Here is a 23,147-nt window from a genome sequence, read left to right as displayed (position 1 = left end):
AGGAAACATATGGCTCAATGACGATCCAAAGGATCATTAGGTTAGCTGACCCTCATTTCACACAAACACAAAGAGTCCAGCCATGGCCTTGCCTTCCTTCTCTGAGTTTTGCCCAATGTGAATGAGCATGAAGCTGATAAGATTAAACTAATTCAATCAAGCATCATGCCATACGATTGGTTAACTGGATGGTCCAAATACTGGACTGAACTTGGCATGGCTGGAGCTTGGCTTGGGTTGGCGCTGGGGAGTGGGGGGTTGGACTGGGGCAGTGGCTGGGGCTGGTGCTAAAGCTGGGGGCTGGTGGTGGGGTAGAAGGCCAGGTCTGGTTGTGGGCTGTGTCTCTGGGTTGGGTTGGGTTGTCTCCTAGAGCCCTGTCCTTGGCATGGTCCAGGAGAACACATGTAAAGCAGATGGCCTGGCTCCTCTGTAGTCTGTGGCACTAATCAGGTGCTAAATATCCATCCGACTGCTACCCCAAACACTGGCATACACACACACACACACACACACACGCACACACAAAGACACATACACATACACACACTCACACCCCCAATCACTCAGTCCTTGGATGACATACTGCTATTCCCACCTTGGCTGTCAATATGTCTACATAGTCCTTTAATGAATCCTATAATGTTTGGCACAGCCTATCATGACAGCTTATGACAACACTTGAGATTGTTGGTATGATCCGCATCTGAAGCACTGTACAAACAAGAGATGAGCAAATATAGAAAGGCATTGGGTGAAGTAGTATAAGGGTTGCATCCCAAATGGCACCCTATTCCCTTTTATAGTGTACTACTTTTGACCATAATCCTATTGGTCCTGCTCAAATGCAGTGCCCTATATAGGGAATAGGGTGCCATTTGGACTCAACCTGAGACCTAGCTCCAATACAGCAGTTAAATGCAGTCATGAATCTTGGCTGTAAAAGATATGTGTTGGTTTTTATGTAAGCCAGTGGATTTATGTGTGTACATACTGAGTCACTTACTCACATGCGCACGCACGCACGCACACACACACACACACACGTGCGTACACACACACACACACATACATACATACACACACACACACACAGGCTGTTTGTTTATGCAGCTAGTGATCAGCTGCTTAGCGATCAGCTGAGCCATCGGACAGAAATCAGATTTTAAGTGTGGCCGGCAGCTCACTGAGACAATGCAGCCGCTCTCATTTACCAGTTCAGAGCTGTTTAATCTGTGGCCCGCGAGACAGACAGAGATGGAGAGAGAGAGGGAGGGAGGTGGGAGAGAGGGAAGGGGCGAGAGAGCCAGTCAATGATTTCCCTCAGCGCCTATTTCTAATGTCTCCCGTCGCTCATCTGACCCATCCGTTATGTGGACGGAACCACAGGGAAATGTGATTGGCTCATTACCCTCCCTCTGCTCTGAACCAGGAAAAGAAAGGATGAAGTAGACAGGGCCCTTATCATCTGCTCACTGTGAATTTACACACACACACACACACACACACACACACACACACACACACACACACACACACAGACCCACATGCATGCATAAACACACACACTTCGCTTGCCAAACTTGCCAAACCTGGTTTTAATAAGAGCTGTATTGTACAGCAGGTAAATCCCTATTTTACAGGGTGTAGGTTGTTCTCTTCCACAATCCCCGGCGCCAAAATCCATCTCTATCAGATTCTCTATCCTTACTGTATGAATGATTGCCTTAATATCTGATCAGTTTACCTGAGCATTACCTACAGTATGTTAACACTTGTTTTTCTTTACTACTGTGCCATACCTAACTAGATCTAAGATCTGAGGCCATCATTTACTGTAAACCTGTCCTGAATGAGTTCCATCTCTTTGTTAGTCATCAGGTTGATGATGACATACATATCAGTGTGTTGGCTCTGTCTTTCTCTCTCTAGCCCCTTACAGCCCAGTGAAAGTCAACACTTGGCAGAGGTTGTTGAGTTAAGTGGGTGTTGCAGAACCTAAGGCACAACACCATGATAAAAAAATACATGAAAGACTTCTGCGGCCCATGTGGAAACTTATGCCGGCATGTGTTAATTGCCCTCCTCATATTCTGTACTGCGTTTTACACTTTTGTATGGACGTTTGTCTTTAAGTTTCACGGTCGGAAGACGTCTCAGAAACACTTTAACAGCTACAGTGTTAGATGGTGTGTTGGCTAATTTAGATCTAAATGTATATAGGAAATAATTAGAACTCGGCCATGTCAGGATCTAATTTTGCCCTTTGAGAGAAAACACTGCAACATTAATTAAATAGGTAGAAACAATTTGCCCTCTAGAGGCATAGCTAACGACATATAGATTGATTTGAAATGTTATCTAGAAACTAGTCAGTGTATGTTGAGACCTTCTGCTGCTGGTTTCTCTAATGGACAGACAGACTAACAGCTGCATTTTGCTGGTGTTAGTTACACTGTAATTAGGTCACAATGCAGAGTGTTGTATTGTAATTTCACCCCACTGGGATACGGCAGATCTGTCCACAGCTCTTAGAGAGCAGCCATGTGTGTCATTGTGAATCATCAAACCCTTCAGTGTTGTTCAACAGGGAGGAAGGGAGGGAGGGAGGGAGGGAAGGAGTACAAGCAATGGATTGGGAAACAGTGGTCTATTGTAATTAAAGGGGATGGGTACACTAACATGTGGGCTGCTGTGCCATCCCTTTAAATAAAATGGACTCAGGTTGTCTCCCTAGAGGTCCCCCTGGTGTTCCTGCCTCCAGGTGTGCGTGTTGTTTACAGTGTAACACCCTATTAGAGTCCATCACAGCTGGGTCTGGTGCTTCCAGCCCAGGCTGAGCATACATCGACAGGCCAGTCAAAACACTTTAATTAGAAACCAGTTCCTCACGTCCTCACTTCTCCAACACCTAATATCTCTTAATGATCAATAGTTAGATCACTACTCTCTAAGCAGAAAGAGGAGGAGGAGAAAATGACTGAGAAAGACAGGATAGACCAGCCATACTCAGTGTGTAGGTAGAGAGTTATTACATGTTATTGTATCAGTAACACTGTTTCATACCACAGTAGCAGTCATGGTGTGTTTGTCTGTCTCTGTCTCTTTCCTCTCTGTTCACAGAGAAAGTCAGCATGCTCTCTGCATTGATTGCTCCCTTCAAGTACATGAGCCCTGGGACCACCAGCACAGAGGATGAGGACACTTTAAGTAAGTCACACCTCAGTATATTCCTCCCAACATACTGGATGCACAGCCACTGCTGATATGATATGATAGCCTATGATATACTGTATTGATCCCAAGGAGAAATTTGTCTTGGACAATTACAGTAGTACTGCTTCCACATACTGTAAATACATGTATCAATCCTGTCAGTGTACTGTAGACTAGATATGAAAGTGATCTATCTGTCAATTTTCTGGTTTTGAAACTCAAATTTGTGCACATTTTTCAGAAATGCAATATGCTACTTTATCCCTGTAACTAGGTTTGAAGAGCAGAGCATGATAGCACAGCTGCTCCAACTTTGTCCTCATGGAGAATAGAAGTGTGAAATAAGGCAGATAGCTTTTTTCTTTCATCCCCCAATGTGTGTAACTTTCAATACAATACAATCCCCCCATTACAAAATAGATTGCTGCTTTGCATTGGGTACAGTAACAAATACTCTCCCACTTAAACCACAGAGTCACAGAACCAATTTTGCAGCAGATTACAGAATGATTTGGCAGATAATGCCCCATTTGAGGGGATTTGGATTTGAATTTTAGAACACTTAAATAAGATAGCCTCCCTCGCTATGAACTTTGGGGACTGTCGATGGGGGACGCTGGTAGATTTGTTCATTACCCTTTCATTGTGTATCAAGTGACTAAATCTGCCCCGGGAGCTTTGCTTTCTGAGTCTCATTCTATTGCACACTGAGATATAGTGACTGTGGAGCGCCACACAGTTATGTCTGCATTTATTGTTCTGAACAATGGTTTTATTTCTCTCAATTGTTTTGTTTCCTTTTCTTGTTGTTGCCAGGCACCAGCAGCGCTGAGGTCAAAGAGAACCGAAATATCGGTAACCTAGAGGACTGCTGTTCCATTGTCCCGGGCGACCGCCAATCAACGTTCAGATCGGACACATCTAGGGGCGGGACTTCCGGTCTGAAGAGGAAGCGACCATTGGAGGAGGACAATAACGGACACCTGTGCAAACTCCGTCTGATCTACAAGAAACTGTTGTGGTCGGACTCACCAAAGAATGCCCTGGTGCAGCTGAACGAGCTGAGGCCGGGCCTCCAGTACTGCATGGTGTCCCAGACCGGCCCCGTCCACGCACCCCTTTTCTCAATTGCCGTAGAGGTGAACGGCCTCACCTTCGAGGGCACGGGCCCCACCAAGAAGAAGGCCAAGATGAGAGCGGCCGAGCTGGCCCTCAAGTCCTTCATTCAGTTCCCCAACGCTCCTCAGGCTCACCTGGCCATGGGTAACCACAGCAACCCCTCTGCAGACTTTACCTCGGACCAGGCGGCAGACTTCCCAGACACTCTGTTCAAGGAGTTTGAGCCGTCGTCGTGTGGCGGCGTAGTCGGCGACAGCTTCTCCCTCTACCGGTCGGCGTCGGAGAAGAGCGAGCTGCGCCTCTCCAGCGCCCTCCGGCACGGCCGATTACTTCGCCACACGTTGGACCTAATGGTGCAGGCCAAGCAGCGGTTGGCAGGGGTCCCTGTGGCTATCCCAGCCGAGGCCCCCAAGACCCCCGTGGTGCTGCTCAACGAGCTGCGTCCAGGCCTGAGGTACGTGTGCCTGTCTGAGAGGACAGAGGGGCGGCGGGCGCGGAGCTTCATCATGGCAGTCCGCGTGGAAGGGAGGATATTCGAGGGCTCCGGACGCAGCAAGAAGCTGGCCAAGACCCAGGCAGCCCAGTGTGCTTTGCAGGCCCTCTTCAACATCAGGCTGGCTCCTGAGGGGAGAGGAGGCTTTAAACCCAGCAGGAATAGATGCCCTCATTTGCCCCAGGTGAGTAGCAGCGCTGTGCCCTGAGCAGCTTGGCTTTTGGTCGGGACATCTGGCAGCCTCTCCTCTCCCATACAGGGTCCTGTAATAACCAAAGCAGCAGAAACACAGCAGAAACACTACCGCCATCCAACAAGTAATTAAGAGGGAGGAGATATGGGTAAGGATGAGCTGACAGGGGGATGAAGGGAGGGAGGAGAGGGAGGAGGGATGATGATAAGGGAGATTTGTAAGCAGGCTGACTTAGCATTTACTTTGGACGGGAATGTGTGGCGACAGTGGCGTATCTAGTGGAAACATGCAAATGGTGTGTGTACGTTGGAAGGCTCGGGCTGCGGGTAAACAAAATCTGCTCAGTGATCTATTCAAACGGAAAGGGATATAAATGAAACAAATTATTGTCCTTGTGCCTCTGACACGAGAAAACTGAACGGCTCCCAAAATTAGCTTTTCTATTTTGCGTGTGTTTGTTTCTAGAGCTATAATTGGTCGAGTATTGTAATTTTGCACAATCTCTTGTTCCCCAGGTGTAGCATCTACAAACATTAATTCAATCTCTTGCCCAAAGGAGATCGAAAAGCAAAGAGCAAATCGACAAACAAACCACTGACCCAATCCCGCGCTCATTTACTCAAATATGTAAACAGCAATCAGACCAGGCAAACAAGTTTTTTAGGAACTTTTCCATTTTAGACCCCAAAGTCATTCAGGGCTGGATTGCGTGGTTGGATATTTTAACCTTCAATTCAGCATTTAAGGCTGTGTCCAAAATGGCACCCTATTCCCTAGATAATGCACAGGCCCTCAACAGAAGTAGTGCACAATATAGGGAATATGGTGCCATTTTGGACATAAACAAAATATATCGAAGGTAATACTACCAGGGAAACATTTTCTAGCTAATTCAATCATAAGCAGTGAATGTTATTTTCACTTCAGACATGTTTATAATCGCACAAATCTAGGTATCTAGGCAAGCTAGGCCAACAGTATCATTATTTTGTTGTAGGCTGTAATAATGAACAATATTTATTCTATACATTTAAGACAAATAGTTCATACATTGTTCATCAATGTAAAAAAAATACATACAGATACCTGTAGCTATGCATGTGTGGGTGCGTGTGCATGCGTGTTTCTGTTTATACACGGTATTTGTGTGTATGGTGTATGCAATGTAGTCTGAGTGTGTATGTAGTGTGTACTAGAGGTCTTAATGGGTCCATAAAGTTTGGTCCGTTCTGAAATGGATCCGTGGCTTTCCCACCCGACACGATATGCATAAATTATACTTTTTTTAACGGAGACCCATTCTGAATAGACCCGAGGACAGTCAGACCCGTTCTGAAAAGGGCAGCTGAAAACAGACCCAAACAGACTTGTGCTGGTTGGGATCCGAGAGACCCATTCAGATCCGAGAGAGAGAGAAAGAAACCTCCAACTGGGTGCCACCAGCGCCATCAATAAACAAGCATATTGGCCAAATGATCCACAGTTACGTGTCCTTACAAACTGCCTATAACAAATTACAAAAAAAGGTTTAGTTGTGTTTCGATGTGAAGCATTAAAAAAGTTAGTCTCTTGTTTTATTGGTTTTGACTTTCCAGAAAAAATAGTTGTCTACCTCACGGTTCAGCTATCAGAGATTTGAGCGATGAATCCATCAGGGCATTGCATGCATGTAGGCCTATAGGCCTAGATGTCCACTATATGATATTAATATAAAAAAATATATATATATTAAAGGAGATGCCTAGCCCTAGAGAGACCGAGAAAGATAGAGATATGCCAGCGCCATGTTCCCGATGTTGACATGGATTTTTTTATACTTGTCAGATAGGCTACTACTGCTATTCATATATAGGCATAAAGAAGGAGGCTAATTCCTTAAATGTTATTAAGATAAGGAATTGTATTGTTATATTAAAGGAGTAACTCTGATAGGCCTAAAACATTCTTTCTCACCTCAAGTTCAGCTGTCGGAGTCAGTTGGAGCGCCGGTGTGCACTGCTTTCATAGGCCTGCAGTAGCTAAGCCTAATAATAGCCATACCACACCAAACCTTCACAAAAGATGATTAACTTTATTAGGGTAATATCAAAAGTAAGTTAAGTCATTGTTTATAGGGAAAATACAAACAGGTTATCATATTGCGGCATTAAATGAATTACCAACGAAGGTGATTGCCTACCGTATAGGCCTACCCAACAAATGACAACAATAGGCTAATGCTAGGCTATTTATTTTACAACAGGCCTACTTTTAACCTTAAACTAGATACGGAGCACAAAATTAAAGACAGAACTTAATTTAGCCAACGAAAGTGTCTCAACAAAATGAAACGAAACACTTTTTGCATAGGCTATTTAAAGCACTGGTTTAGATGATTAAATAGGGCTACAATAATAATGATGATTTACAATAATAATAAATAAATAAAAAATTGCATCAAACCTGAATAGCGAGTTGCACACAGTCCATTTGGCCGTGCCAACATTCTTCTCATCTTTGTCCACTACAATATTAAAACTTGTCCCTGAGGACATTTCATTTGTCGGTTTCTTTTCACTATACTCCTTCTCCTCTAACTTTCGTTTTTACTTAAATGAAAAAGGACTCCATCTTCGCAATCAACAGTAGCCTAGGCCAAGGTTCATTTTACATGCTCTCTCTCCTCAGCAGCAGGCACACGTGAGGTGAGCAGCCGGAACCAGTTTCAGAATGATATAACCTATACGTTTTTTTGAGTTACAATTGGCTGACATACACTACATGACCAAAAGTCAAGCTCTTGTGGGCCTTTAAATGGGCTATGTACTATTAATATTCCCTTCCATGCCTTGAAGGAATAGACAAGCAAAGTGTCCTTCCTTTCCCGAACAACATCAGCCAAACAACCTGCTCATGTTAGCCTGGGAGAAAACTTTAATTTTTTCCCTCCTGCCATGGTGTTTAAAAGGATTTTAAGAGGATTTGCCTCACCCGTTTAGTTCCAGAAAGCAGTCGCTTGTGGAAATTCTTGAAAGTCAGCCGTGCTGTCTGCTTGATGCTGTCGAAGGGGGGAAAGGGGGAATAGTCATTTTGAAGTAGTGAAGGACACACACATCAAACATACGATCCTCCTAAGTTTTCTCTGCGGATCATCTAGTAGCTCTTAGGGTGCGCATGTGTGTGTCTCTTACAGGAAAACCACATGAATTTCACGTGATAACATGTGTTTCACATGTGATATTAAGTGAAGTTAATATAATAACATGTGACATGTAAAAGTGTGATAACATGAAACTACACATGTGAAAACATGATGCCATGTGAAATAAATGTGACAACATGGAGATCTACATTTTAACAACGTTTTTTACATGTGAAAAAACAATTCCACGTGAGAGTTAGATTTTAACATGTACAAGTTTTTCACATGTGAAAATGCAATTCCAAATGTGAGAATTAGAATTTCACATGTGAATCTGCAATTCACATGTGAGGTGAAAGAAAAACATGTTCCCATGACACTGCAAATTTCACGTGTTTTAAGTTCAAGTTAAAGTAAGTGGTACGCTGTTCAGCTAAAATAGTATAAAAAATCTTCAATCAAATATAATATGATTACATTTCACATGTTCACTTAGTACTTTCAATTTGGTGTACGCTGATCTTTCTGCTGCTTCGCAGCATTCCTGCATCGTAGCATTCCTCTACACATTCATTACCAACAAGTATAATACAGTGGGGAAAAAAAGTATTTAGTCAGCCACCAATTGTGCAAGTTCTCCCACTTAAAAAGATGAGAGAGGCCTGTAATTTTCATCATAGGTACACGTCAACTATGACAGACAAAATGAGGAAAAAAAATCCAGAAAATCACATTGTAGGATTTTTAATGAATTTATTTGCAAATTATGGTGGAAAATAAGTATTTGGTCAATAACAAAAGTTTCTCAATACTTTGTTATATACCCTTTGTTGGCAATGACACAGGTCAAACGTTTTCTGTAAGTCTTCACAAGGTTTTCACACACTGTTGCTGGTATTTTGGCCCATTCCTCCATGCAGATCTCCTCTAGAGCAGTGATGTTTTGGGGCTGTCGCTGGGCAACACAGACTTTCAACTCCCTCCAAAGATTTTCTATGGGGTTGAGATCTGGAGACTGGCTAGGCCACTCCAGGACCTTGAAATGCTTCTTACGAAGCCACTCCTTCGTTGCCCGGGCGGTGTGTTTGGGATCATTGTCATGCTGAAAGACCCAGCCACGTTTCATCTTCAATGCCCTTGCTGATGGAAGGAGGTTTTCACTCAAAATCTCACGATACATGGCCCCATTCATTATTTCCATTACACGGATCAGTCGTCCTGGTCCCTTTGCAGAAAAACAGCCCCAAAGCATGATGTTTCCACCCCCATGCTTCACAGTAGGTATGGTGTTCTTTGGATGCAACTCAGCATTCTTTGTCCTCCAAACACGACGAGTTGAGTTTTTACCAAAAAGTTCTATTTTGGTTTAATCTGACCATATGACATTCTCCCAATCCTCTTCTGGATCATCCAAATGCACTCTAGCAAACTTCAGATGGGCCTGGACATGTACTGGCTTAAGCAGGGGGACACGTCTGGCACTGCAGGATTTGAGTCCCTGGCGGCGTAGTGTGTTACTGATGGTAGGCTTTGTTACTTTGGTCCCAGCTCTCTGCAGGTCATTCACTAGGTCCCCCTGTGTGGTTCTGGGATTTTTGCTCACCGTTCTTGTGATCATTTTGACCCCACGGGGTGAGATCTTGCGTGGAGCCCCAGATCGAGGGAGATTATCAGTGGTCTTGTATGTCTTCCATTTCCTAATAATTGCTCCCACAGTTGATTTCTTCAAACCAAGCTGCTTACCTATTGCAGATTCAGTCTTCCCAGCCTGGTGCAGGTCTACAATTTTGTTTCTGGTGTCCTTTGACAGCTCTTTGGTCTTGGCCATAGTGGAGTTTGGAGTGTGACTGTTTGAGGTTGTGGACAGGTGTCTTTTATACTGATAACAAGTTCAAACAGGTGCCATTAATACAGGTAACGAGTGGAGAACAGAGGAGCCTCTTAAAGAAGAAGTTACAGGTCTGTGAGAGCCAGAAATCTTGCTTGTTTGTAGGTGACCAAATACTTATTTTCCACCATAATTTGCAAATAAATTCATTAAAAATCCTACAATTTGATTTTCTGGAATTTTTTTCCTCAATTTGTCTTTCATAGTTGATGTGTACATATGATGAAAATTACAGGCCTCTCTCATCTTTTTAAGTGGGAGAACTTGCACAGTTGGTGGCTGACTAAATACTTTTTTCCCCCACTGTACATCTCTGCACTTATAGTGCAAAAGAGTGCCATCTGCACTGCTATTTTAGTTATCAGTTAATCTGACTATTCTCTCATAATTGATTTAATTTACTTATTTCATCAATTTGAGAGGTTTTCTGTATAGTTGTCTAATATTGTTGGGGCATGTTAATCTGTTTCAATCAAGGGTTGGAACCGAAATTATTTTCCAATAATTTCATTCTGAATAGAACCACCATTTTTTTTCTTCCGTTCCACTGTTCCTACCAGCAAAATAAAGTTCTGAGCCGGTTCGAACCAAAAAAAGTATTTGTTTATATCGTTCCTTTATGTTCCTTTTTTAACCTGTCAAATCAACAGTTTTTTTCATTTACCTCATTAAATTATTTCAACAATCAGTGCAGATAGAACAGGCAAGCTAGTTGTTTACATGCGTGATGGATAGACAAGTGTAGCCTATGGTGCAAGATGCGACTGATTTTGTGGGTGGGGAGAGAGCAAGAGAGGGTTGAGGAGGGGCTTGAAGCACTGGGCATCTTGTTTTGACATGCATTATCTAAATTAGGTCCACAGAATTATACCTCGAAGCGGCTTCTATGGAGGAACTTTGAATGTCCTTCGAGCTAGCTAGCTAACAAGCTTGTGTGTGCAGAGCGGCACCATAATTTAAAACACGTCTTACATTTTTGTAGTTAATAAATCCAACGTGAAACGTGATTGATGAAGGAGCTGATCGTGGACTACAGGAAAAGGAGGGCCGAGCACGCCCCCGTTCACATCGAGTGCTTGAAGTTCCTTGGTGTCCACACCACTAACAAACTATCATGGTCCAAACACACCAAGACAGTCGTGAAGAGGGCACAACAACGCCTTTTCCCCCTCAGGAGACTGAAAAGATTTGACATGCGTCCTCAGATCTTCAAAATGTTCTACAGCTGCACCATCGAGAGCATCCTGACCGCTAGGCACTACAGAGGGTAGTGTGTACGGCCCAGTACATCACTGGGGCCAAGCTTCCTGCCATCCAGGACCTCTATACCAGGAGGTGTCAGAGGAAAGCCCTAAAAATTGTCAAAGACTCTAGTCACCAAAGTCATAGACTGTTCTCTCTTTCTACCGCACGACAAGCGGTACCGGAGCGTCAAGTCTAGGTCCAAAAGGCTCCTTAACAGCTTCTACCCCCAAGCCATAAGACTGCTAAACAGTTAATCAAATGGCTAGCCGGACTATTTGCATTGACCCCCTTTTTTACGCTGCTGCTACTCGCTGTTTATTATCTATGCATAGTCACTTTACTCCTACCTACATGTACGTATTACCTCAATTACCTCGACTTACCTGTACCCCTGCACATTGACTCAGTACCGGTACCCCCTGTATACTGAATATAGCCTTGTTATTGTTATTTTATTGTGTACAAGTTTTTTAATATATTTATTTTTTTACTTTAGTTTATTATTATTATAATTATTTTTAAAAAAATTGCTAAAATTTTCTTACTTTAAAAAAAAAAAATATTGTTGGTTAAGAGCTTGTAAGTAAGCATTTCATGGTAAGGTCTACATTTGTTGTATTCGGCACATGTGACAAATACAATTAGATTTGATTACTAGGCCTATAGTAGCCTTAACTAGCATTGAATAAAAAATCTCTCTCCCTATCTTCTGAATCACGATTGTAACGTCAGTACAGTAGCCTATGCTTCGGAGAGGGGAGGGGCAGGTAGCCTAAACACGCACACACGATGGCAAAGATTTTCAGCTTTCAGGCAGACACTGGAATACGTTTCTGAGTGACAGCGTGAGGGCTTTGCATAGGTGCTTTGTTGCGTTTCTTTGTGGGAGTCGAAAAATTACTGAACATAAAATAACGTTATTAAACGGTTCCCATGCTTTTAAAATAACGGTTCTGTTCCAGAACAGTATGGATCACTTTCATTCCAGGTTCCGTTTCTGTTCCTTGAAATGAAAATTTTTGTTATTTTCCGGTTTTCGGTTCTGTTTCCTGAACCAGTTCCAACCCCTGGTTTTAATGTTACTCCTGAATCACTATGATAAAAATTATATTTTTTCTTGAGTGTATTTTTAACAAAGCTGAGATTTATTTTACTTAAGTCCAAAGTGTAGGAATACATGTGAAATCAGTCATTGACACAGACATGGTTGCGTAGCAGGAATGCCGTGAACCAAGAGGTTGAGTTCAAATCCCATTTGAGGACATGAATAATAAATAAAATACACAATGTAATCATGTAAGTTTGTGAAATATATACGTTGAAAACATTATGTTAAAAGCCCTGTTTGTGTGTGTTTGAATCCACATGTGAAATATCGTCTTGTAAAGTGTTCCAAAAACACATGGTTTCACATGATTTCACGTGGAATTTCATATGTGACATAAATTGTCACATATGCAAAACGTGGAAATTTCACATGTGAAATCATGCGTTTTTTTCCTAAATGGGTGTGCGTGCGTGCGTTTGCGTGCCAGTGAGAGGACAGGAGTTCAATAGCCACCAGATCTAAGGCCTGGTATTGGGGGAGTGCCAGTCTTAGCCCTTGGGCCACAACTACAGTGCCAGCTCTGTAAAGTCTGCTTTCATTTTACAGAGACTGACTCAGGCTTTACCTTAAGGCACCCACTTTTACTGGAACTCCATCCTAGTCGAGGAATGCCATCCTAGACCTTCCTTCCTTAGAGAGAGAGAGAGACCTTTGCAGAATGAAAGAGTAGAGCCAATAGAAAGAGAGAAAGAAGGGGTTTGTCAAGGACATGATATTGTCTTGGAGGAGAGGAATCCAGAACCACGCCAGGATGATAGCCTCAGGCTAACCTGAACAATAACTTGAAGACTCGCTCGAATGTCCAGCTCCTAAATGAAATATTGAAACTCATCCAATGTCTAGTATTGTGGTATGCTGCTCACACTCCGGTATAGCTCCACACATCTCTAAATAATGACACAGGTGCGCACACCCCTGATGGCACCGAACATCCCACAATGCAGGTTTTTGTTCTCCATCATCAGAAATAAGGCAGTGTTAGGGTCAGTTACAAAGTAATTATCGCTTTGTGATATAAACAAAATGCAGACCTATTTTAAGAGTCTCGAATATACTCTGTACTCTCCTATAGTTTTTATTAAAACTATATTCTGATTTGACTGTATCAGCATCAGATACTCAAACTGTATTTCTTTAACAGGGTACTTAAAGACAATTATCCTACAGTGTATACTGTACAACATGAGAGAACAGCATTGAACACTCTCCAGTCCAGGCAGGTCTGGGTGGGGGTAATTTCTCCACTGCAGTGTGACTGTGAGGAGAGAGAGGAGAAGAGAAGTGAATGTAATTTAGCATCAGGATTCCGGTCACATGACTAAGTGGAATGATTACCCCTTGTTCCCAGGTTGATTGGCCACTTAATCTCTCCCTCTCTCTCTTCTCGCCTCACGGTGCCGTTGCGACCGCCGTGACAAAGATCTGCCGCGTTGCCAAGTCAACATAAGAGTTCCGATCTTCAAGACGGCGGCAGGCAGGGTGGTGGGCTGGGGGGTGGCGGGTGAGTTTGGGCCAGTCTCGGCTGACTGAAGGACAACTCCAGGTCATTGGTCGGGCCATTGTTGGCCACCCCGGTTCTTTAACCTTGAATTAGAGACATTTGAATAAGGAAATGCACCGGCAGGACAGAATGATAATGGTGGGGACAAAGGCTAGGAGGAGGAGGGGGAAGTACAGAGATGCATAAGAATCAAATGTGATTTTTAAACCTGGTAGAAGGTTGGTTAAAGGTACACTCAGTGATTCCGAAAATCTTTACTATATAAACACACCAAATATGATGCCATGATGATGGCAACTTCCTGCTTACAAAAACATCAACAACAACAACATTGCCACTACTGACTGTTCTGTAAGCAGGATGTCACCCCACTGTACATGATGAATATGTTTAGGTTTAATCCTTCATCTCAGTAGCAGACAGTACTCAGTCAGTACACACTTTTAACACACAACAATAGATATTCCAGATACAGTCAGATCCAAAATTATTGATAAAGATGAGCAAAAAAGACTGTATAAAATAAATAATTCAAATACTGAGCTACATTCTACTGCACAGTAACATAAGCATTTCGCTGCACCTGCTATAACACCTGCAAATCTGTGTATGCAACCGATAAACTTTGATTTGATTTATATTGTATGCTCACATTTCTTTATACTAATGCAATTGCTCAAATAAATATATTTTGTTTAACAAGTAATATTTTGGGGAGAGGAACTGTATTGTGGCCTTCCATGGCTTCCTGTTTCACTGGGGTATAAAAATGAGGTAACATGCATCTCTTTGTCATCCATCACCATGGGGAAATGCAAAGAGCTCACAAACAAAAAAGAGACAAATGGTTGTTGACCTTCATTAATCATACCACTATTAAGGCAACAATTAAGACGTTTAAAACCACTGGAACAGTGGTAAACTTGCCTGGTATTGGACGCAAGTGTGTTTTGTTCCCACACACAGTGAAGAAGATAGTTTGGGAGGCGAAGGAATATCTAAATGCCAAAGTTGGAGAATTACAGAACTTGGTCACATCTTCAGGTCACCAAGTCTCCAAGTCTACAATTAGATGCCACCTTCATGCCAATAGGCTCTTTGGAAGGGTTGCCAGATTTATTTATTTTTTTAATATTGAGAGCAACTAACTGTAAACGCATGGAGTTTGCTAAACAGTATTGGAACTTGGATTGGAATCGATGCCTTGGTCAGATGACACGAAAATAGAGCTCCTTGGCAGCGCACACCAGTGGTGGGTTTGGTGTCGAAGGAACAACTCCATTCAAAACCTGTGGTTTGAATTGAAGAGCGCAGTCCATAAATGCAGACCAAATGATATCACTGATCTAGAAAGATTCTTTATGGAGGAAGATCCCTCCCAATGTGTTGTTCAATCTCATAAAACATTTTAGGAAAGGCTTGGTGCCGTAATCCTCTCAAGGGGAGGGTGCACAAAGCATTGAAAACAGGGTTGCCAATAATCTTGACACCTATCTTTTTGAGACAGAAAAAGGCTCAGTGCTGTAATCTTCGCAATGGGAGTGTGCCGGAGTATTGAAAATATTGGTGCCAATAATTTTGACACCTATCTTTTAGAGATGTTTTTTGAATTACTTGTTAAACAAAGTGTCTTTCTGTGAGCAATTTTATTAGTATATCAGAATAAAATTGGAGCAGCATTTTTTTTGCACACATTATAGCTCAGTATTTATATTATTTATTTTATACATGGTTGTTTGCTCATCTTTATCAACGGTGTCAATAATTTTGGACCTGACTTTACATGTTCTTGATTAAAGAAACAATTTAAATCTAAATACCATTTTTCTAATATGTCACAGAAACATTTCATCACATTTCTTTACAGTATGCAACTGTTTGGTATGTTTTCCCCTCTGCTGAATGTGGTCTTATTGAGCTCTTCTGAATGCAGGCCGTTACTAGACAGAAGATACGCCTGGCTATGGATTCATTTAGCCTGGTAATTTCCCCACGCCGGCAAATTGAATATGATTTGAGACACCAAGGTGACCCCTGTCAGCCGCCGAGTGTTTTACAGATTGTTTTCTTTTTCTAATCTCTTGACTTCTAATCTGTCTGAATATAAACAGCCATGAAGCAAAAATCATTAATTAATATTGCCACAACAAATTAACGATGGCAGCGGCCAAGCTAGGCCAGGCAAGCAGCGATTTCAAGAAATAGAAACATTCTCCAACAGAGGAGAGGAATGGAACGTGTGAAAAACGAATGAATTATTACAGAAATTGATGAACACCCTGAGGCCACCTGCAGCAGAGTGTTTGCGTTCCAAATGGCCCCTATTCCCTATATAGTGCTCTCTTTTAATTTAGGGTCCACAGGGGTCTGGTCAAAAGTAGTGCACTATATAGGAAATAGGGTGCAATATGGGATGCATAAGACAGTGTTACAGAGTGGATGAGCTGCCTGTCTGCCTCACATGCTTATATACACTCTTAGAAAAAAAGTGCTATCTAGAACCTAAAAGGGTTCTTCGGCTGTCACCGTAGGAGAACCCTTTGAAGAACCCTTTTGGTTCCAGGTAGAACCCTTTTGGGTTCCATATATAACCCATTCCACTGAGGGATCTACATGGAACCAAAAAGGGTTCTACCTGGAACCTAAAAGGGTTCTTCCTGGAACCAAAAAGGGTTCTCCTATGGGCACAGCCAAAGAACCCTTTTGCAACCTTTTTTTCTAAGAGTGTAGAGACCTGTCAAAGCCTGTTTTACTCACAGATGACTTCTAATGACTTCTAATACCTGATGAGTGCCTTTGGATCAAAGGGTTGGAGAGTCAGTAACAGTAAACTAATGGCATGCATTTGCACATCTAATAGCTATTTTTAAAAGTCCTCCTGGATATAACAAGGAAATCTAGCTGTTTTCAATGGATTATCTAGTTGCTGTAATAGCCTGATACGGTATCCTATCCCGATTGGTGTTATTACTCCTGGGGAGTTGAAAGAAAAAAAACAGGAGCGCTTTATGAAGTTATGGAACAATAATGTTTTTACATTTAATTGAAGCACTTTGTACACGGAAAGGTTAGAAACGTCATGAACTGTCTAATACTTATGCAAAATATGACCTATAAGACTGTTAAATCTCTTCCTCCGCCACGTCAGCATGCAGTTTGTACCAGGGCAGGAAAAAATCACTACACAGGGTGAAATGAAATTAGCAGCGTTCCTCCTGTAAGGTTGACTCTAGTCACCTTTTCTAACACGTAACGCCCCTAACTAACCTCTCTTAGCCTCGACTCTGACTCTCTCGCCAGCACCTAGTTGTTGTTCCCACTGCCATCACTGTCGCTCTCTCTCTCTCTTCCCCATCTCTCTCTCTCTCTCTCTCTCTCTCTCTCTCTCTCTCTTCCCCTTCTCTCTCGTCTTCCCTCCCTCCTTTTTTCTCTCTCTCTCCTGGCCCCTGCTATGCCACGCATGGTGGCTGTACTGTAATCAGTCCTGAGGAACCCTCACACTTCATTAAAGCATAATCAAGTTCATTACAATTTCATAGACGCTCAGGTACCAAATGGTTTCCGATAAATCACGGCAATTGGTCCTGTGTGCCTGGGCGTACCCGTTTATCTCCCCCACTCAGGCACGAGAGAGGGAAGAGAGGATAGGAACGACAGAAAGAACATGTGAGGGTTGTGCCCTTTGAATGACCTTAGTGCCAGGAGGCACTCCCTCTGGGCTAGCCCATCACCATGGTGTCCTTGGATAACCTAAGGACTGGGTAACTATTCATAGTTGGAGGTCTGTTTGTATGGCAGTGCACTGTTTGGTGTTAAGATGAATGTAGAGATCCATGGGTAGCAGTACCGTGGAAATGTTCACCTTCACATTCTGTTCATTATCAAGTTTGATTGAAATGCATTCTCAGATACAACTCATGTAAATATTTGTGGATACACAAATATACAGAAATACGGTGAAAAACAATCCTAAAAACATAATGTGTTCACAGTTCACTTTATCCCCCACTGCAACACTCCATCCATCCTCTTCTCCTGTTATGTCTTCTCTTGCCCGGCTCAGTCAGCCCCTCATCTTTCCCTGCCACCTCTCAATGCCTCCCCCTCCTCCTCACCCTCTCATCCCAAAACCAACAGACACTTACGTTTATCCTGGGACATTTATCCTGAAGGTAGTGGGGGAGGAGAGGTGGGATGAGAGGGTGAGGAGGTGGGGGAGGCATTGAGAGGTGGCAGGGAAAGATGAGGGGCTGACTGAGCCGGGCAAGAGAAGACATAACAGGAGAAGAGGATGGATGGAGTGTTGCAGTGGGGGGAAAAAAGAGAGAGAAACCTCAGCGGAACAAAAGACCTTCAGGATTAATTAGGCGTCAGATTGGTTGCAGGGCACAATGGCTCTGCTCTGATTGGTTACAGGACACAGTGGCTCTGCTCTGATTGGTTGCAGGACACAGTGGCTCTGATTGGTTGCAGGACACACTTTTTCTCTGCTCTGATTGGTTGCAGGTCACAGTGGTGCTCTGCTCTGATTGGTTGCAGGTCATAGTGTCTCTCTCTCTCTCTCGCTCAGAGTTTAGCATTCAGGAAGACCTGCCTGCCTGGACACAGTCCTCATATTTCAGCCAGACAGACCCTGTGTATACCTAATAGTTGCAGCCGCACTGCACTGCTTGGGCTATCCTGTCCATTATGGATGTACTGCCCTGCTCATGATATTCCACAGGGCAATAAGGTCCATGACAGGGTCATGTATGTAATGCATATTTTTACATGATATTTACACTCTTTTTCCATTTTTGACATAGGCGTGTTTTGGCTCATATCCACACTGAATGTTTTATGTATGTGTGTTTGGCATGGGGTAAAAAAACAACATGTATTTTTAGATTCTCAAATCCTGGATTTGCTTTTTTGGTCTTTGCCAAAATAGAGGAATACAGCACATCATATTAGCAAAGATGCACATACAATTTAGCACTAATTTAGTGCCTTTATCACCTTTCAGTGCATGGAATCACATACATTACTGTTCAATTTCCTAGTCCAGTCACTCACGTCAAGCTTTCTGAAACAGACCCGAGCTGTCTACCAGTTAATAGGAATTGTACTGTCACCGTCATTGAGGCTCGTCTCCTCCTGTGACCTTTTGATTTCACCAGTTTCTGAGGCACAGGAAGTGTTGAACTGTGCATACGGATGACATCGTCAGGAACAGTTGGCTAACCATGACTCAAAGCCTAATGTCTGATTCTGATTCTGACAATGACTACTGGTGTACCGGTTAAAATATTAATTAAGTGCTTTGGTTGCAGTGTTTCAGTAGATGATGGTTGCATGCCAAATGGCACCCCATTCCCTAAATGGGCTCTGGTCAAAAGTAGTGCACTATATAAGGAATAGGGTGATATTTGGAACTCAATCTATGTCTTGGGACATTCTGTGCTTTATCATATCAACTCAGAAGCAGTTGGTCATAACTTCAGCAAATGTCCTCTGTCTGAGCTTTGGCACGTAGATATTTGGGCAGACCAGTCAATGATGTGATTTGATCTTATCTCTTAGCATTTTCATTCGCTTCAGATCTTGAATACTCATCGTATGCTTTAGTCGATGACATATCAAAAGTATATTTTCTCTCTTGGCTCTTTCTGTCTGTGAAAATAAAGCTTTTCTACTCTTACATAACCAGAGTTAAGTCTTGAAATAATTAAGTTAGAGACGTTAAAGAAACTGGTTTTGAGTTATTCTCCTCACAAGAAACTCATGAAGTCATCACCAAGTCAGGAGTACCTTACTGCCTTGACACCTAGTTCATTTCAGCAGAGATACACAAAAAAGCCATTTCCACCTCCCTGTTCTGTTCTAACCCAGGTGATTCTTATAGCCACTCCTGTGTTCACTCCTGTGCACTGCCGGCATCTACGATGAACTACCTACCTGCTGCCCTAATGGAGAAACCCAGTAGTGTATGTAAGCACCAGCACATTAGAATGAATGAGTAATGATTATGTGGTTCTGTATGTTGTCAAGGGAAGGGAGAGACTATATTGAGACTCCATCAACAGTTTAGCCCCCTCTTGTGGAATCACGTGAACTTTCCTAATCGGTTGACTTACAACTATCATGATTACAGCTAGATGTAGATTTAGAGAGTGAAATGAAATAGTGATTTTAGTTCTATGATTGTTTGTGCATCATCAACTAAAGTGTTCGTTTGCAACAGAAGCAGACAGTTTTATCCACATGCTTTAATCACTGTGGAGGAGAATGTCAGAGTAAAGATTGACACTGTGTGCCGTTAGTCTCCTCTCCTCCTAAACATTCCCGCGTTCCCACCACACACACAGACACACACACTGCTCTCCCACCCACGCACAACCCATTACCTGCATGTTAAAAGTCTCACACACTTAGGTGCTTTGAAAAGAGAGAAAGATAGCTTTTATAAGAAGAGGTTTGAAAATAAACGGCAGTTCTCAGACGTCAGTTGTTATTGTTGACACTCTCCGGTTGTTTTGGCACAGTTAAGATGTGAAATCTGACCAATTAGTGAGTAGAGACACACACCCACACAGATGAGGAAAGAGGGATGGTTATCCTCTCTCATCTGTGTTCCTTCTATCCATCCTCTGACTCACCACTACAAAAAGTGGACAAATATCAGCCTCAAATGAGCGGCTAATAAAGAAACGATGTTGTTGTTGCTGTTTATCATAATGTCCACCATGTGTTTTGGATAGAACGGGGTCATGGATTGATACAGTACTGTAGTCTGGTAGTAGCTGTCTGACGTGCATCAACAGGGGAGAAGGGAGAGGATGATTCTATATAGTCTGATGGATCCCTTGATAATTAGACAGTTCTTCTTCCAGATTGGAAACACTCATCTCCTGGTGTTGTTTATCTCTGTCTCTGTCTCTCTACACACAGTCTCTTCTGAGTGTAGTGTGTATATGTGTGTGTGCATGCATGCTTGTGAGAGAGAGAAAGAAAGAGATATATAGAGAGAACACTATTAGCAGTGTGTTGTGTTTGTAATATCCAGCATAATGCTTACTCTGCACACTGCATGTGATGGATTTTGTATAATGTTAAGTGAGCAGGGGCCACAGCCAGACTTATTTCTATGTCACACTGAAAAGGGCATTCTTATACAGTAATGTGCATTTATTTCAACGTGGTGTGAAGTGCATATAGTATTAGATGGCTGCATGTACACTAATGTTGTCACTGGCAGACACACACACACACACACACACACACACACACACACACACAAGCACATTGGACAACCCATTAGAACAAGACAAATTTAACTGAGCTGGCCCTTTTCTCTACCAATCTCAGACATGTCAGTCTCTCCATCCAACGCACTGCACCATTGACATTTTCCCTTGATACCTTGTTGACTGCTTAGGAATGGAAAAAAAAGACACCTTAAGCTATAAATCAAATGTCAGGAGTTGCAGTGTAGTGGAACCATATCAATATTCCATGATATATGACCAGCCAGGGGACTTTATAAAGGGCCGGACCCATAGACATGACATTGGGGGACACACTCGTTTCACAGCATTTCGCCCGGTGGAGGTGCTATACGTCATGGTGGGAGTGGGTTTCAAAGTGCAAGGACTGTCCGATGCCCGTTCACGTTCAACCGAGAAGCTTCCGCCTTGGACCTCATTCATAACTTCTTCACTGACATAACTATACTTTATAGTTTACAATTGCACTTTCATATTAGTACATCATTATGCTTTATTTGAAGTAACCATAGCTAGCTACCATGGGGCTGGACCAGTTTTCCCAAAAGTTAATGAGGTACAACGTTAAGTTTTGCTTACTAGCCAACCAACAACGTCAATGCCACTATCAAGCCAATCTACGTTTACCTGAATTAAATATGACTAGCTTTTATCTAATTTAATTCATTTCATTTTATCTCAACATGCAATAATACACTATATACAGTCAGGACCATAAATATTTGGGCATTGACCAAGTTATTATTTTAGCTGTCTACCACAGCATATTGGAGTTGAAATTAAATAATGAATATGAGCTGACAGTGCAGACTTTCAGCTTTAATTTTAGGGTATTTATGAAGTCCAAAGAGCTGTCACTGCCAGTGAAGCAAGCCATGATTAGGCTGAAAAATCAAAAGAAACCCATCAGAGAGATAACAAAAACATTAGGTGTGGCCAAATCAACTATTTGGTACATTCTTAAAAAGAAAGAACGCACTGGTGAGCTCAGGAACACCAAAAGGCCCGGAAGACCACGGACAGAATAAGTATTTCCCTGGTAAAGAAAACCCCCTTCACAACAGTTGGCCAGATCAAGAACACCCTCCAGGAGGTAGGCGTATCTGTGTCAAAGTCAACAATCAAGAGTAAATACAGAGGGTTTACCACAAGATGTAAACCATTGGTAAGCCTCAAAAACAGGAAGACCATATTAGAGTTTGCCAAAAAACATCTAAAAAACCTGTACAGTTCTGGAACAACATCCTATGGACAGATGAGACAATGATCAACTTGTACCAAAAGGATGGGAAGAGAAGAGTATCTAGAAGGGAAGGAACTGATCTATGGGTTCCAGACTTCAGGCAGTCATTGACTGCAAAGGATTTGCAACCAAGTATTAAAACTCACAATTTAATGTATGATTATGTTAGTTTGTCCAATTACTTTTGAGCCCCTAAAATTGGGGGGCTCTGTATAAAAATGGTTGTAATTCCTACACGGTTCATACAATAATTTTGACAAAACCCTTAAATTAGAGATGAAAGTCTACACTTAAAGCACATCTTGATTTTTTCCAATTTATGCAAATTGTGTCACTGTCCAAATACTTATGGACCTGACTGTGTACAAAAGTATGTGGACACGCCTTCAAATTAGTGGATTTGGCTATTTCAGCCACACCTGTTGCTGACAGGTGTAGAAAATCGAGCACACAGCCATGCAATCTCCATAGATAAACATTGGCAGTAAAATGGCCTTACTGAAGAGCTCAGTGACTTTCAACGCGGCACAGTCATATGATGCCACCTTTCCAACAAGTCAGTTCGTCAAATTTCTGCCCTGCTAGAGCTGCCCCGGTCAACTGTAAATGCTGTTATTGTGAAGTAGAAATGTCTAGGAGCAACAACGGCTCAGCCGCTAAGTGGTAGGCCACACAAGCTCACAGAACAGGACCGCCTAGTGCTGAAGAGCTTAATGTGTAAAAATCGTCTGTCCTCGGTTGCAACACTCACTACCGAG

At 42.5% G+C, this 23,147-nt stretch overlaps 1 protein-coding gene across 1 annotated transcript in view; it reads left to right on the top strand.

Annotated features, from left to right (window-relative positions):
- Positions 1 to 3,131: 3,131 nt before the first annotated feature.
- Positions 3,132 to 23,147, top strand: part of LOC311121433 (double-stranded RNA-specific editase B2-like) — a gene marked incomplete at both ends in the record, with an annotated part of 54,060 nt that continues 34,044 nt past the window's right edge. The window contains 2 exons of the mRNA XM_084195923.1: positions 3,132 to 3,207; positions 4,030 to 5,009. Coding sequence (XP_084052049.1) covers positions 3,132 to 3,207; positions 4,030 to 5,009 — 1,056 coding nt within the window. The remainder of the gene's footprint in view (positions 3,208 to 4,029; positions 5,010 to 23,147) is intronic.

Source organism: Coregonus lavaretus (genome assembly GCF_964263955.1).
Source record: "Coregonus lavaretus genome assembly, contig: HAP1_SCAFFOLD_1571, whole genome shotgun sequence".
In the NCBI taxonomy this organism is placed as follows: Eukaryota; Metazoa; Chordata; class Actinopteri; order Salmoniformes; family Salmonidae; genus Coregonus; species Coregonus lavaretus.
Note: the sequence above shows the minus strand (reverse complement) of the source record. Positions and strands in the feature narration are given on the sequence as shown.